The sequence below is a fragment of the Phalacrocorax carbo genome, chromosome 1 (genome assembly GCF_963921805.1).
Source record: "Phalacrocorax carbo chromosome 1, bPhaCar2.1, whole genome shotgun sequence".
NCBI classification, from domain to species: domain Eukaryota; kingdom Metazoa; phylum Chordata; class Aves; order Suliformes; family Phalacrocoracidae; genus Phalacrocorax; species Phalacrocorax carbo.
In genome coordinates, this window is record NC_087513.1 from 101188389 (window position 1) to 101203777 (window position 15389).

Consider the following 15389-nt stretch of genomic DNA (forward strand, 5'->3'; position numbering starts at 1 on the left):
GCTTACGCCAGAAGAGCTACAAAAAGCCAATCTCTAACCTGCTGGAGATACCTGCCGATGGCAGGAGGATAACAAGATAAATTCCAGATCACATTCAATATCTTAAATGCCTCCTGTAAATCTCTACAAGATCATACACAGTTCTAATCTCCTTTCTGAAGTTGTTCCTGCTCTTATCTCTGTGATACATAAAACCTATTTGCGCATTTTAATTTTGTAAAACCTTTACTCCTATAACATTTATGTTATATGACGAGTCAGTGTTCTTTTTTGGTAGAGAAAAAAACAAAGCACATAAACTGAAGTTGTATGACAGAGATGCATTAAAAAGAATACTACTGACCTTGAATAGTTGCCAGTGTACTGTTGCTCATCAAGGCCGGGCTGAGAGCACCACCTAATGTCCCTGGATTGAGACTGAGTAAGGCACCTCTGCAGGAAGCAAGATTGTGGAAGAAGAAACAAAGGGAAGAAGCGTTACTTTTAAGAAAGGTTGTCACTGCTCAGAAGTACACCATCATATTAAGGGGTGGGGTGGGGGGGAAGACCACAGATTAAGGCCTAATTGTAGTTTATTTTAGTTTTTCCTTCATGATGCCTTGAATAGACATTGCCTTTCAGCTGTGTCGTTAGCGACATGCCTGAAGTACAGGCACTGTAAATACAGGACTGTATTGATTGTTTCTGTAAAATATTCTTGTAAAATATTTTGGGGAAACTGTCACTCAGAGAGCTATCACTGTCTCCCAAATTCAGATGTGAATGATGTAAATCAAGAGGAATTGAAGAAACAAAGAGTCCTCTCTCAGAGCAACATTTTTTAAACTAACACTTCAACGATACATCATCGTGCGTCTTTTACAGCTTCTTGCTGATGGAGAAATTAATACAGAGGTGTGAAGTGGGTCTAGGCTACCTCTCCATTTTACAATTAGTAGAACAGAGTTTATGATTCACTGGTAAGTTGCAGCTCTTAAGTCAAGCTCTGCAGTGGGATGGATAATTTATCAAATCACAACATTGCTGCAACACAGCTTTTTCATCTGCAAAATTAAAACAACATTTCTGTACACTGGTGGGAATGGCCAGTTACCTTCTATAAGTAAACCTTCAGAATTTGAGATGACACTAGAATCACAAAGTGAGCTACCAGAAAACAGTGATCCATAAAAGCCCATACAATTTACCCCAAGAATTCTCCTTCCCTCTTCTGTCACCTCACCTAAAAGGGTTTCAAAAATTCATCCTTACCCAGCTGCAAACTGCGAGGATGCCATCAAGCCTGGGCTTAGTCCTGCTGCAGCAGCCATGGCAGCAAGACTCGCATTTGCAGGCAACTGTGCAGCTCCTTGTAATGCGGCTGCTGCCGCTGTTTGCAACCCTGATGCCGTTACCATCACCTGGCTGGTCCCAAGAGGGGAGGACAAGGGAGTGGAGGTTGTCTGTGTTGTGCTGGTCTCACTGGCACTAGATGCCTCTGAAGTGGAGGCTGAGGCAGAAGGGGAAGGACTCAGGGAGGGTGATGTCACTGCTGAAGAAGCTGGAGGTGCTGTTGAAATCACTGTTGCCGTGTTGTTGGAGGTGGTTTCTGTTGAGCCTAGAAGATTGGTTCTGGTTAGAGCAGTACAAAACACAGATACAACTCAACAGAAACCACTACCCCCACCTGAACTGAATGGCACATCCAGCTGAAAAGGAGAGAAACACACAAACCAAGGAGAACCAAGATTCTAAACGACAAGCTCAGGCTATAATGAAATGACACTTCCAAGAGGGGGCTGAGGAGCTCTAGAATCTAGAGGCTAGCAACGGAATACAGCATATTTCAACTCCAGCATCACAGAAAAGTCAGCTGAATGGTCACAAAAGCTGAAGTTTCCTAGTGGAATAACACAGAACAATGACAAGAATGTCCTGGGATACCAATGTGACCAATACTGAATGACCTTTTGAAGAACTTAAAAGGGGAAAATGGTAGAGGTTAATGTGGAGACAAGGGAAATCGTCCATTACCTGTGACTGACAGACTAGTTACAGCAGGACTGGTCAGAGGGAGCACAGGATTGACAGTCAGGGTTGTAGCTGCACTGCTGGTCACAAGGCTTGGCGTGGTTGCCACCTGGAGGTCAAAAAAGAATATGACTGCTCAACTGTTAAAAGACAAAAAGTTAGCTACTACACTTGCATTTCTTTCTTTCCATCCTCAGCTGAGGATGTTGTCAGGGAAAACACTGCATATAAACTAACTTTTTTGTAATTCCATTACTTTATCATTTAGCGGACCAACCAGGTACCTTCCCTAATTATCAGCAATATCTTTATTCTTAATCATTCGGTATTTGAAGGGATAGATATCCGTTACATCCATACTGTCTCAGGACTGCAAGTTAGCCCTCCCTCTCTGCCTCCCTCCAAATACAGCACCTTGTCTTAACAGAGTCACTCTTAGAGAAAGAGATACAAAATGTACTATTTCTGCACAGGTTTCTTCTCGTTTAAGCATCTTTTCACCTCCAAATCTCCTTCCCTGATAAAATTATTTAAATGACCTGGCATTACCAAAGGTAATGGTAATTTTGGTATTTAGGGTGTTTACGTGAATAAACAGAATAACATTTCACTTCTGCTCAACAAACCTATAACCTCCACTTTGATAAGTTTCCTTGTGCCAGAGGAAGGATCTCTGAATTTTAAAACATTCAAACGGCACTAGCTAATTTTACTTGTGGACCACTTACTATGAGAAAGCTACAATAAACTGAAGACATTACAGATAAAAAACACCAAAGACTTAAGGCTGGAGGAACTAGCTTATGAGGAAAAAATGAAATATAAGGAGAAAAAGGACTTTTTATGGGCAAGAAATGGCAACCAACGATAATATTTGAAGGCTGTTATACATCAATGAGAGAAATGAATCCTTTAGCATTGCCCAAGAGAACACAGCCAAGGATACAGACTAAAACCTTCCTCCTTTCCCCTCTCTTACCTTAAGTTTATTATCAGAGAAATCTCTCTCATGCTGCCTATCCTTTTACAGAAGTCAAATGCTTCATGCATTTTAAACAAGACTGGGGCAACTGGGACAGATCTAAAAGCTTTCTGTCTATCTCAAATAGTGTATGAAATAAAGAAGAGCTAGAGACATAGCACACTTCCCACAAATGCAACCCAGACATCGTATCTGTCATCTGTCCACTGAACAGTTAAGGCCAAGGTCACAATCCATATTTCAGGGCAGTGAATGACCTAGAATTAATAGAGCTAACCCTGTGGTTACAATGACTGACTTCAGCCAATGCAAAAGTAGGCTGCCATCAAAAGCAGCATTCCCCTCCAATCCTGCTTCAGAGCCCTAGCACTTGTGCAGCCAGGCTACAAGTCAGATTGGTTATCTAGCCCTACTGAAAATTCATCATTGTTCTTCACAGGATTAATTTGCAGTCAAATTAGCAAACTAAGTCCAGTCATCCTACAGACCCATAATCTCCAGAGCTGACACAAGGAATCACCAAAGCACACAGTCAGTGAAGGTTAGGGGCACCAGGGCTGGAACATCCATTTGAGTGGTAGCACAGTCTTAAGGGAAGCTTACTATGAGTGAAAATGCTTAGTGAAACATCACTGAAAAAATGGAGACTGTGGTTAACTCCTCAATTTCTTACATACAATGGCAGTTTATAATGAAGAGGAAATTTATGTAGGAAAGCTTTCTTAAGTTGCAGTCTGAGTAAACTTGCATGGTTACTAAAACACACTGTCATAAATCTCACTATGTTCTGCTTTGGTAGCAAGGCATGAAACCTTGCTTTCCAACTGGGAAAAAAAAAGAGGAAAAAAAAAAGACTAAGTACACTTAACACATCCCTTCCCCTGAAACAAAAAGTTGCATGCACACGTCCTGAGACAAGGATGAGGGTAAAGAATGACACGTCACCAAAATTAATGATTTAATGGAGTATTGGAAGATATTAGCTACTACAGTGATGAGGGTGGAATAAATACTACAAAAGGACAGCTACAGGCTACATAAATTCCACCACATTCCTATTAGCATAGCTACTATGAAATCTAATAGCTACTGTTTCTATTTATGAAAACAGACCTCCATGGACATTGGTAGCAAAGGAGCTGAAGGAACCTTGATGCATGTGTTTTGTTACTCTTATTTTCATGAAGTTTGTGTTTACCTGAGGCAAATACAAGTGTGGGAAATTAATTACGTGAGTGTTAGCTAAATTGTTCCTTTGTTCCATGTCTTCTTTTGCATAAATCATTCCTGACTAAAAGTGACAACAACAGTAGCATTGGATTTGTGTGACTTAAGTCTCCAAATGATACGCTTTACTGCTGCTCACCTACCTATCAGAGCAGCCAAAATAAGAGGGGAGGGGTAGAGCTGTTAAGCATTTTTTAATTACTATTATTTCACAAAAGAAATCTGGGCAAGAGAGAAAGTCCAAATAAAAACTGGAGTTAATATCTGGAATATTTTCAAAGCTATAACCCAACTGCAAATTTGCTAGTCAGAATATTTACTCAGGAGCTGACTGACTAAAACACCCAAACTGAAGGCCCAACTAGTGCCTGATTTGTATGCATTCTCTCTCTTATATAGTATGCAAGTAGGATATTTTAAATGCCAGTGAAATATAAATTTGTGAGAACAAGTCTGCTGTACAAAGAAGGTGTACCATGTGCAACTTCCACAGTGAGCTCAGTAGAACTATCTCTTCCAGTGATCTTTGTCAATGCAGTTTCTGGATTCTTACCAGTGAGGTTGGGCAAGGGAAAATTGCTTTGATGGGCGAGCTGCTGGTTCCACCACTGCTGGGTGGGTTGATCCTTTTCTCCTTCTGGCGCCGGTTACAGAACCAAACGCGGATCACCTCCTTCTCCATGTTTAGCTGGTCAGCTATCATGGTGATCTCATCCGAGGTAGGCTTTTGGTTCTGAGAAAAGGAAACGGTACTTGAAAAGCTATGAAATTGCCTTCTGAAGTTTTAAATTATAGCTGCTTCTTCTTCACTAGGCAGAAATCTGGATGGGCCGTTTATACCCAGAATGTGGTCAGCGATACAGTAGAGGCAGACCATAATAGACACTTCTGCCCTCTGTTTTCCTAGTTACAGGAACATTTCTACAGAAAGCTGTGTTCCTCAGAGACGGGTGATGAAGACTAAGCTCACATGCTTCTTTTTGAGAGAAGGGATCTAAATTGTGAGTCAATCCTTCAAGGAATTCCAGACCTTGACAAGGAAATATTTCTTTCGGCACCTTTTGAAAAGGAATAGGAGGGATTAACTATAGCAATAGCCAAATGAACCCCAAGTTGCCTAGACCTATAATAAAAAACAGGTAGACTGAACGGGCTACTTACAGAAACTATCTGCCCATACAGCTGCACAAAGTGCCTAAAAAAAGGCAACATAAGGCCAGCTAAAAACCTCGCATTGTTTAGACTGTTGCCCCATTTATCCATCCTCAGGAAAGGTAACTTTTTTTTTTTTTTTTTAACGTGCAGAATATCAAGTTTAGATCTATGGTTCAGTATCTTGGAATACAAAATCACAAAGTCAGCTAACTGCAAGAACCAATGAATTTTTTTTAGGGTTTTGTGTTCTTATTTTTTTTCAAAGTGAAGTAGATGGTGATGCCTGCTTCTTGGCATAGCCTTTGTATTCACCTTGTTTAGTACAAGCACCTTCCTAAATAGCACAGTAATGGGTTCACTCTAACAGATATGACTGTTAAGCAAAATTTCTTCATTTTTTTATAGGCTGAGCAGAGCAACAGGATCACTGACCTCCAGGAAACTCTTCTCTAAGGCCACACGTATGTTGGTCTCTATGCTGGTGCGTTTCTTCCTCCTACGGTTCAAGCCTTCAATCCCCAGCCCTGGAGAATTCAGGGCACTTGGGCTGGAGAGAGTTGAATCAGATGAGAGGTTTTCTAAAAAAAAAAAAACAACCAAACAAACAAACAAAAAAAGGTAACACAGATTTTATTTGAATGCAATGCAGGTTATTCACCTGTGCAAGGTACATTAAAACCCACTCCGTCTCTATTCCAGATATATAGAAATGTCTGAAGATCACATGCATTAATTGTTGCACTTGTAAATTACAACATATACTTGAAACTTAAAAGCTACAAGTAAGCCTAAGCCTAGAGGGTCCTCTCTGCTCCTGTATGCTACCTTAGTATCCCTTTTATAATACCTATACAAAGTTTCTGTCTGCTTTATCTCATTCCACCCCACACTCGTTCACTGCAAGTCACGGTTTAAAAAAAACAACAACAATGAAACAAAACAAACAAACAAAAAAACAGTAGCTGATATCCATGAGCCACAGCTGTAAGTTACAGGCAATTATGAAAAAGTCGGAGCAGCCTGAAATTTCTTTTACCCACTCTACAATACACGGGAGGAAGAGCAAGTTCATAGTCGGCTTCACAGGGTTCAACCTCTTCTCTCTGGAGATCTTAGCAGATACTCAGTGCTATGCAGTTCTACCGAACAGCGTACACAGCCAGCAGCTTCCCCTCCTTAGCTTCACTAGGCCTCCAGCTGTCAACCCCTAATCCTGTCTTTTTGGCTCCACAGAAGAGCAAAGAGAGAACACCTTGACCCCACTTTCTAGTAGAAAGTGCAAAATAACCAACAGGCAGGTTCCAGTAGGGAATTTAAACAAAATAGTTAATTACAGCTGGAGATCCCTCACTGCCCTGGGGTTTGTGGGTTAGAAGCAGGTGTCAAAGTTCACAATGCCTAAGATTATTCTGGTAGGCTCAAACGGGCAAGCACCTTCAGTTCATTATTTTCTCAAATTTTTTTTTTCAGTAATGGCACCTGTAAGTGTGCTGAAACCCCTCTCCATCCTGAAAACCCCACAGAACAAGCAGAGTTCTGTAACAATAAATTCTCCAACACTCCAACGTAATGTAATGGAAGGGATAATCAGTATGCTTCTCCTGCCTGTTTTCACCTAAAAGTAGCCTTTAAAGTAATCTCAATCTTTCTTCCAAAGATTTTCATGAAACTGAATGAGAGCTAAAGACAACGGTTCCCAACTTTCAGGCTGTGAAGGACCCTGACACTGTTTGTAGTCCTTAACTTTACAGATCCAAGTATTTCTTCAGGCTATCAGGAAAAGCAAACTATTACATTCCTTGCAGCACTGGACTCATCCAGGGCTGCTGGAAGGTTTGAGGACCACTGGCCCGTGGACTAGAGCACCCAGCGTGAAGATCTTTTTCTATCACAGATCTAGATTACCTGAAGATAACCCCTGTCAGCACAACAGAATGACACTTCCTTGTTTCAATGTAGGACAAATTTTCAACACTGCATCCAATTACTTTCAAAACTTCAGAGAATACTGTAGGTGTCAGCATAAAGCTCTCTTCATTTTGGTAAAAATAGAAAGGCACACACCGTCCTCACCATCTGTTTAGCAGATCCATCAGTTTTATACTGTGTACAGTTATATACTTGGAAGAAAAACTGGCTGACAGCACTCAAACACTTTCTATCCTAACACCTAGCACCACCATCCAAGCTCCTTTTGCTGGTGGAAAAAAATAAGAAAACAAAAAAGGAACACTACCAACACTGGCATCGTGAATAACTTATCTCCCACAAAAAAAAAATTCTGGAAAGAAAAAGCAAAACCTAACCGCCAAAAACCTCCTCTTGTGGGGAGAGTGTTTATACAGACCCTTGGAAAAAGATGAAAAGAACGCACATAGGGGTGTGGGAAGAGATGAATGCAATAAGCTCTGCCTACTGAAACAACAAACCATGCAACCCTCTCTCTACTACACATCTGAAAAAGAAAGCTAGAAGAGGATTAGAAGTTGTATACATTAACATACATGAAGGAGGAAACCCATGACGCATATCATACCTCACCCCCATGCAATTATTCAGCTGACTACAGAACACAATTCTGAAAGTTCATATAGGAACGATTTTGAATGCGTATGGGCACATGAAAAGGGAAGTATGGACATTTATTCCTACAACCTTGTTTGTCCCATAGACAGTTACAAAGATCGGTGGCTTCATAAAACCATAAGGGCACAAACAAAGCAGTTCAGGGTTTTTCAAAATCCTACTGATTTAGGTAGGCTGGTGAAGAAATACAGAGACTCATTCACCTGCATCATTGAGCCACTTTTCCAGAAGTGGCTTTAACTTGCACATGTTCTTAAAGCTGAGGTTCAAGGCTTCAAAGCGAGAGATGGTAGTTTGGCTGAAGTCATTTCCATAGAGTTTGCCCATAGCGAGCCCAACATCACCCTGGACAAAGAAAGAGAAAAAAGCGATTCACTAACATAGGCACTTCCACAGCAAGGAATCCTGTCACATTCTTGTGTGCTCTTAGTGACTCTACTGCTGCAAGGGATTTCAGTTTCACAGAAACTTGCTCGGTGCTACCAAAATTCATGCTAAAGCAAATGATCATAAAGAAATGTCAAACCTCCATCAGTTTAATCATGTAACTCTTTCCAGGATATCCCTGATGCTTTCTCTTCTTTGCATTATCACTAAGCAGAACATTCCACTGAATACTGTAAATTTTTCTTAGTTCTTTAAAATAAGCAAAGGCCAAGCTCTCTTTAGGAGCAGATTTAAGTATCTGCATATTTTACACCAAAGAAGCAAAGTTCAAATAAGCAGAAATGCAGTGAATTCATGTTCTCAAATCGGTAGAAAAACACTCTTGAAAAGATGTCCACAAACATATATCACATTTAAACAGATGCAAAAATATTCTTATCTGAACTTTCAGTATCTTCTGAGGTTCAAACCAAACTTCTCCCCACAGACACATTTCAAAGTTGACAAGAAGCTGAACCATTTCAAATAATGATTAACTGTACGCTTCACTACCATTACCCATCTGCCAAAAAGCTATCCAGGAGACTTACAGACAGACGATCATCTCTTTACATCTGCTACTGCTTTTCGAAACTGAGTTTTAGCTAGCTATCAGACGTTCTGCTTATCCAAATATCTATCATTCTATATACACACATATCTATGTAGTTTCTTTAGTTTCTTGATTGTGGCCGTTAAAAACACCATGTTTTCTTGTTCTGTTTTAAAGCTGCAAGGTCCTGGCCTTTGAAAAAACATAGTTGTTCAAGCATGCTGTTTGGTAGTTTAATTTAGATTTTTCATTTTTAACACAAAGACGAATGAGGAGTCTAGAAGAAGGGACTGAAAAACTTGAGCATACTTAGTGGAGTTTAACTGCAAGTGGGTTAGTTGGACTGTGCGTAAAGCTTGCTTTCTTTCCTTTTAGGTCAGAGCCACAACCACAGCTTGACGCAAGTATACTATAGCATGCAGAGTGGCCACATCCAGGTGAGCAAGAAAACAACCTTTGGTAGGCTTAGTAAACTGTGCAGGTTGGATAAAGAAAACAATTTCCTTCCCAGAAGAGGACCAGAACAATTGGTTTGTACGCCCTTCAATCAGAGGAAACATGTGGGAACTCACATTTATACCTCTACCCATATGCCAGGATTCCATGCATTTTAAAACTCGTATATCATTCCAAGAGAAGTAACATGGATGCTCTAGTGGGTTTATGAGGAAGAAAACCTGACTATGTAAACCATTTTAGAGATAAGTTGATTTATGTCTTGGCAGGAAAGAGTTTTGAAATTTGCTCCAGTCCCCTGACTAAATTTAATTCTGGTATTTACGTTGTTCTTACTAACACTTGCCATCTGATTTAACATGAATAGTTAACTATTTCTTTTTTTCCAATAGTTTTCAGTGCCAAAAGGTGGCAGCATTTCAGCTGTAGGCAAAGGAATTTACATATTGGGATGAGAATTTTATACACTGGGATGGGCCACTGAAAGGATGGATGGAACAGAGGATAAAGGTACTGTACACATCTGATCTACCTTGTAGGTTGAACAATGCTCTGGTACTGAACTGAAACTGATTATGAAGTACATTGTTGTTGTGTGTACTGGCCTGTTAAGAAGCTCAGGTGGACTAGCAGGTGTAATACCTTTTGCAGAATAAAAAGAACATTGCCTAAAATGTTCACTAACATATCTTGAATCTGTACTGACCAATTAGTCACATCCCTGCAATAATGCTAAGATGCAGTTTGCTCATTGTGTCTCTGCATGTCAAACATGGAGACACATTTTTAAGGAAAACAATTAAATAAAAGGATTTAAATCTACCACCCACTTTTCGGGGTGGGAGAAGAGACTGAACTGCTGAAGTTCAAAACCTGTTACATCGCTCACAAGACAGAATGTAGTAAGTGATTAGTTTGCAATGCAAACTAAATCCTTCAATTATTTTTGAAAGGCAGGGGTAGCGTGAGTCTGAAAAAGGTTACAGTACCATTGGAAATACATTCCTTTTATTGTCTGAAAGGCAGCCTATTTATCCAACTACAGGAAACCAAAGTAATAGGGGTCTCTAATTATCATCCAATTAAGTAATTAGCTAGAAGTTATTAGAACTGCCTAATTATACATATACAAACTCAGAGTAGGATAGGAATGATCAAATGCAATTTTATCACTTTTTCAAGATTCCCCTTTACTAAGCTGAAAAGCAAATACTGAAATGTAAGTCTGAGCAGTTGTGTTCATTTTTCCTTACCATGAAAATTCACAACAGGGTCAATAAACAAGGGTTAATCCATAACTTTAAAAGTCTAGTTGAGCCTTTATAATCATCTCACAGCAGGGCAGATTAAACATAATAACTAAAGATCTACATGAACCTCTTCAGTCAGGCTATAGGGAAGCTATTGTACTTTAATCTATTCTATTCCGCTCTATTCTAGCTTTTGTGTGTGTCCATCACTTGTATTTCTGTGCCTCCCTCTAGTGGAAAGAAGGGAGGGAAGGAGGCACACATGCTAGCAAAATGCACTTCATTTTACTAAGAACATTCTGTTCTTGAGCTATAATTAAGATGCTGCCAGGAACTTTCATCATGAACCCTGATCTTCAAACGTTTAGGACTTCGCCAGAAAAATATATCTGACTTCAGCACATACTTTCAGCTCGAGTAGATTTACTTACTGGGGGGTGGGGGGGTGGCAGGACACAAATCACATATGTTGGATTGACTGCTCTGAGCTCAGACTTTTAAATACTTACTTCGGTTTTTGTATGCTATTTCTCTGAGCAAAAACAGACATATGCTTACCACAGACTCCTGCCAAAATTAACTGTTTGCCTGGACAGTTATTTTAATTTTGCAGGGGGAAAAAAAATCATTTTTATATTCATAAGAAAGGACTCTTGGATCCAAGCAGCATTTCCCTTCAACAGAATAACAAAACATATAAATGCACTTTGTAATTTTAATTGTACTCCTCATTCAACCATTTTCACCATATTCAAGATTACTTTTTTTCTGCTCTATGGGTATTTCAGAGCTTTTAAGCAAACCAAAACAAGCCACAACTCCAGTTCACCTCTGTAAGGAGAGAACTTCAAAGAGACAGTCCTTTCAGGTTTTGTTTAGGAACCTTAGCAAAAGCATTAAATACAGAAATCATTGATGTTTAATAGGAAAATACACTTGAGAGATAAAAACCCTTTGACATCCAAAGCAACTCCACAGTTGTGACATACTTTTTAAACACACAGAGCAGTTAATTGTGCTGTATGATTTTTGGAACTTTGTACTTCTGAAGGCAGCTTTAAAGTGCTTTGTCCCATTCATTTTACATCCTATAGAATGAATAGTGCACATGCAATGACATCTAGAGCTGGTAAATGCACATACCTGCTGGGAAAATGGCTATGCTTTAAAACCAACAGGGAAGTAAGCTGGATGTATGGCTTTTTCTGTTATTTCTTAGAAATCCCCTACACAAAGGCCAGAGCATAACCCTATTTAAGAAGGTTCTCCTAGGAAAAGGTGGAATTGTAGTCTCCCCTCCAGACTTGAAAGATGAGACCTCAGATTCCATACTGGCAGGCACTAAGGTACGCAGTCTCACCTGAGTGAATCCAAGTTTGATCCGTCTTTGTTTGAAAGTCTTGGCAAACTGCTCAAGCTCCTCAAGGTCACTGGGCTCCTCCAAGCTGGGAGTGTCAATTCGCTTTGGTGTTGACTGGCTCTGTGGAAGTGGCTGAATGGGGGTCGCTGCTATTGTGCGTGTTGGGGTTGCTGGCTATTAAGACAGAGAGCAAGGAAAAGATGAAAATCAGACTTAGAATAATCAGCAAAAATTAAATTCAGAAAAGCTATGTGAGGCTTTTGTGAGAAAGATCAATGAATTTGTCATTTCCAGCAATCCAAAAGTTCCTCCAATTTATTTACATTCCTCTCAAGAACAAGCAATCACAATCCAGGGAACTCTGTTAGTATGACAGCCTTTTAAAGGCTCTGTCAAAACCAATTAAAGAAAGTAAGAGATGTTCAATGCAGCAGATAACCAACAACTTTGGCTTGCTACAGAAGCTGCTCAAAGAAAGGCTGAATGCCCTTACTTGATATAGTTCTACCATTTATAGACAGCTTGGCATTCATCCCCTTTTAATAATTTTAAAATTGAATTTACTGCTTGTGTGAGGTGGGAGATTGTCATCAGCCCAGAAGATTCAAGTCTTCTACTTAATCTTGGAACAGGTGAGCACACAGAGGGGCAGCAGCAAACATGACAAGTTTCCTCTAATGCCATCTCTTGTGACTGACTCAACTCTTCTGGTAAGAAAAAAATAGATCCCACTCTAACCCCTTTGTTAATAATTGCAACAGTAAGAATGAATGTATTGGTGATACCAGAAATTAAGCAAAGGCAATCTACAGAAAATAACTCCTTTTAGGTCACGATTTTCTTCTATATAAAAGGCTAATTTTCCAGGAAGTCCACACAAGGGTCACTATTCCTGAACGTTGGCATCCTAAAGCATTTTGCTATGCAGCAACAATAAGAATCTGAAAAAACCCCTGAGCATCACGGAAAATATTCACAGGTGGTCAAAATACATTGAGACCTAGTATTGCACAGTTCAGGCTTTATGTGCAACGGGAACATTGGAAACATGTTATGAGTGCATAACTCTACCTTCTTACATACCACAGATGAACTGAGATGTAGAGGCAAATAGTTCACTCTAGTTAAATTCTGTTCAGTTCAGCTGAGGCTTTTACGTAAAGGTGACTTCATACTTTTATGTGCTATGCCCAGTTCTGACAGTACGGACTCCTCCAAGGCAAATAAGAACAGCCTCAAGCCTATGCAACACTACAGAACTATGCAAAGTCTATGCAAAGGTCCAGAAATGGATGTTCTAAAAGAAATGGCCTACATATAGCCGAGTCTTTACGTAGCTCCTTCTGTTGTTTTTCTCCTGGGTTAGTGCAGTATTCTGCAGTGCACAGCAGATGGTAGAGGGAGGTCAGGATCTATAATTCCGTTACTTGAGAAATAATGTGATCGTATATGATCTTTCCAGGATTGCAGATATATGTGTCACACTACAAAGGCTTTTAATATTTTGAAATTTACATTAAACTTAGTAATTACTGCAATACGTCTTTACTGACTTCACCCTTTTTATAGAATTTATTTTCTCTTTGTAGTTTTGATACTTTTTAAAATCCAAATTTAATCTTTAGTAAAGAGTCATGCTGCTAACTGAGGTATAAACTACAGAGGTGAGACAAACTCCGTTTTCCACATGGTGTATGAAAAATACTATAGGTAGTATAATACAAAATGTAGCTTTCTAAGACTCTGACAGACTCAGACATCTTATTACAGAATAAAAAATTCTTATATGTAACCAAGTTGGCAGGAAGATACGATATGATATTACATGGTATTTGAGAAACAGCATGCAGTCATGTAACTAAACTGCCCAGTAAAACCCAGAGTGAAGCAAAATTAAATTTGCAGGCACGTGCAACCTTAAAATTGCTTTTCTTACAGTCTGAAAGCTTAATCATAGAGCTTTAATATTTTAACATATATCTAACAGAATATTTTAATGCATTTCTAACAATCTCTTCACTTTCACAGAAAGTAACTAATAAGACTGGCAATGACTTAGCAATAATAGCAAAACAACTAGGCTACAATAAAGATACATTACCACTGCAATCTTCAGATTAAAAAAAAGATACTTGTCAGTTATCCTCTTTTTGAGCTTTTGAGGTAGCCCACACCTTGCTACTCTGAATTTCGCAAATTTGTAGACTGTCCAAGAAGGCCTTACAAGAAATCAAATGATGCTCTACTGCCATTAACTCAAGGTATCAATCATGGAAATTTTCAGCTAAAAAAAAAAAAATTTATAATGTTAAATGCATGAGAAGGGGCACATTAGGGTGGAAACTACAAAACTGAAGTTACTGATACTTCAGCTCTACACTGCATCTATCTAGAAAGACTAATTCACTATTATAGCTACAATATCTACTCCGGTAACTAATACAAAGTGTCCATTCACTTCCAATAGTTTAAATCCCCTCAAAGTAACTCATGAACTGTAGAAACAAGCCTGACCTGCGAGGCAAGGGTGATGCTTGGCTGAGACTGCAGGAGGTTGGCTTGGCTTTGCTGAGGTAGTTGCGTTAAGAGATTCTGCGCTTGCAGGAGACCTGGAGAGAGAAAAGGGTGGATTTGGTTTGACGTTTAGAAAGACTAGAACATTAAATGAGGTGAAACAGGGCACTTGCCAAATAATGAGTTACAAAAAATTTGAGATGCAAGCCTTTGTTTCATCCCTGCACAGATATCTTCAGACTTTGGACTTTTCAGTCCACAATCCCATTGCGTTTCCCTGAAGGACATGTGATGACAGAAGAGTACAAGAGGGAAGTCTGTTCTAGTTTCCTCTACAGAAAGTTTGTAATGATCTAGGTTATCCCAGTTCTATGTGCAGGAGTAATTTATTGTCCTTTCAGCTTGCAGATTTTGGGTAACCCACAGCTGACCAAGAATTAGGGAGCCATATAAAAAGACACAACTGAATGCTAAATCAGATCAAATCCAACGACCGAATACTAATCAAAACCACAAATTTGGCTCCTTGATCACCATTCTTCCTCTCCATATCACGCCACAACAGCTGCCTAACCGGAAGGCAACTTTCTCTGGCAAACTTAAGCAGACCACACGAGAAGACAAAACAAGCCCAGATAACCTCCTTCTGGATGAAATAAAGAAGAATCTTTTGGAAAAGGAATCAGAACTTAAAGCTTAGGTAAGACACTGAACACTGCTTAAATTGCACAAATAGAATAAACATTACACTGAATATGTGAAAATGCCTGCTACTATGAAAAGGTGACAACATAAAAGAACAGTTGGGACTGATACAACCAATATATGCTATCATGCTAAAAATAAATTTTCTTACAGTACACTGTTTGT

General features: G+C 39.4%; 1 protein-coding gene across 6 annotated transcripts in view; it reads right to left on the reverse strand.

Annotated features, from left to right (window-relative positions):
• The window catches only part of POU2F1 (POU class 2 homeobox 1), a 120985-nt gene that overhangs the window by 13026 nt on the left and 92570 nt on the right, over positions 1-15389 (reverse strand). For all 6 annotated transcript variants that reach the window (XM_064469069.1, XM_064469052.1, XM_064469060.1 and 3 more), the window contains 8 exons: positions 14520-14614; positions 12006-12179; positions 8164-8305; positions 5807-5952; positions 4773-4952; positions 2014-2119; positions 1252-1597; positions 344-432 (listed from right to left, as the gene is read on the reverse strand). In XM_064469069.1, the coding sequence (XP_064325139.1) occupies positions 344-432; positions 1252-1597; positions 2014-2119; positions 4773-4952; positions 5807-5952; positions 8164-8305; positions 12006-12179; positions 14520-14614 (1278 nt within the window). The remainder of the gene's footprint in view (positions 1-343; positions 433-1251; positions 1598-2013; positions 2120-4772; positions 4953-5806; positions 5953-8163; positions 8306-12005; positions 12180-14519; positions 14615-15389) is intronic.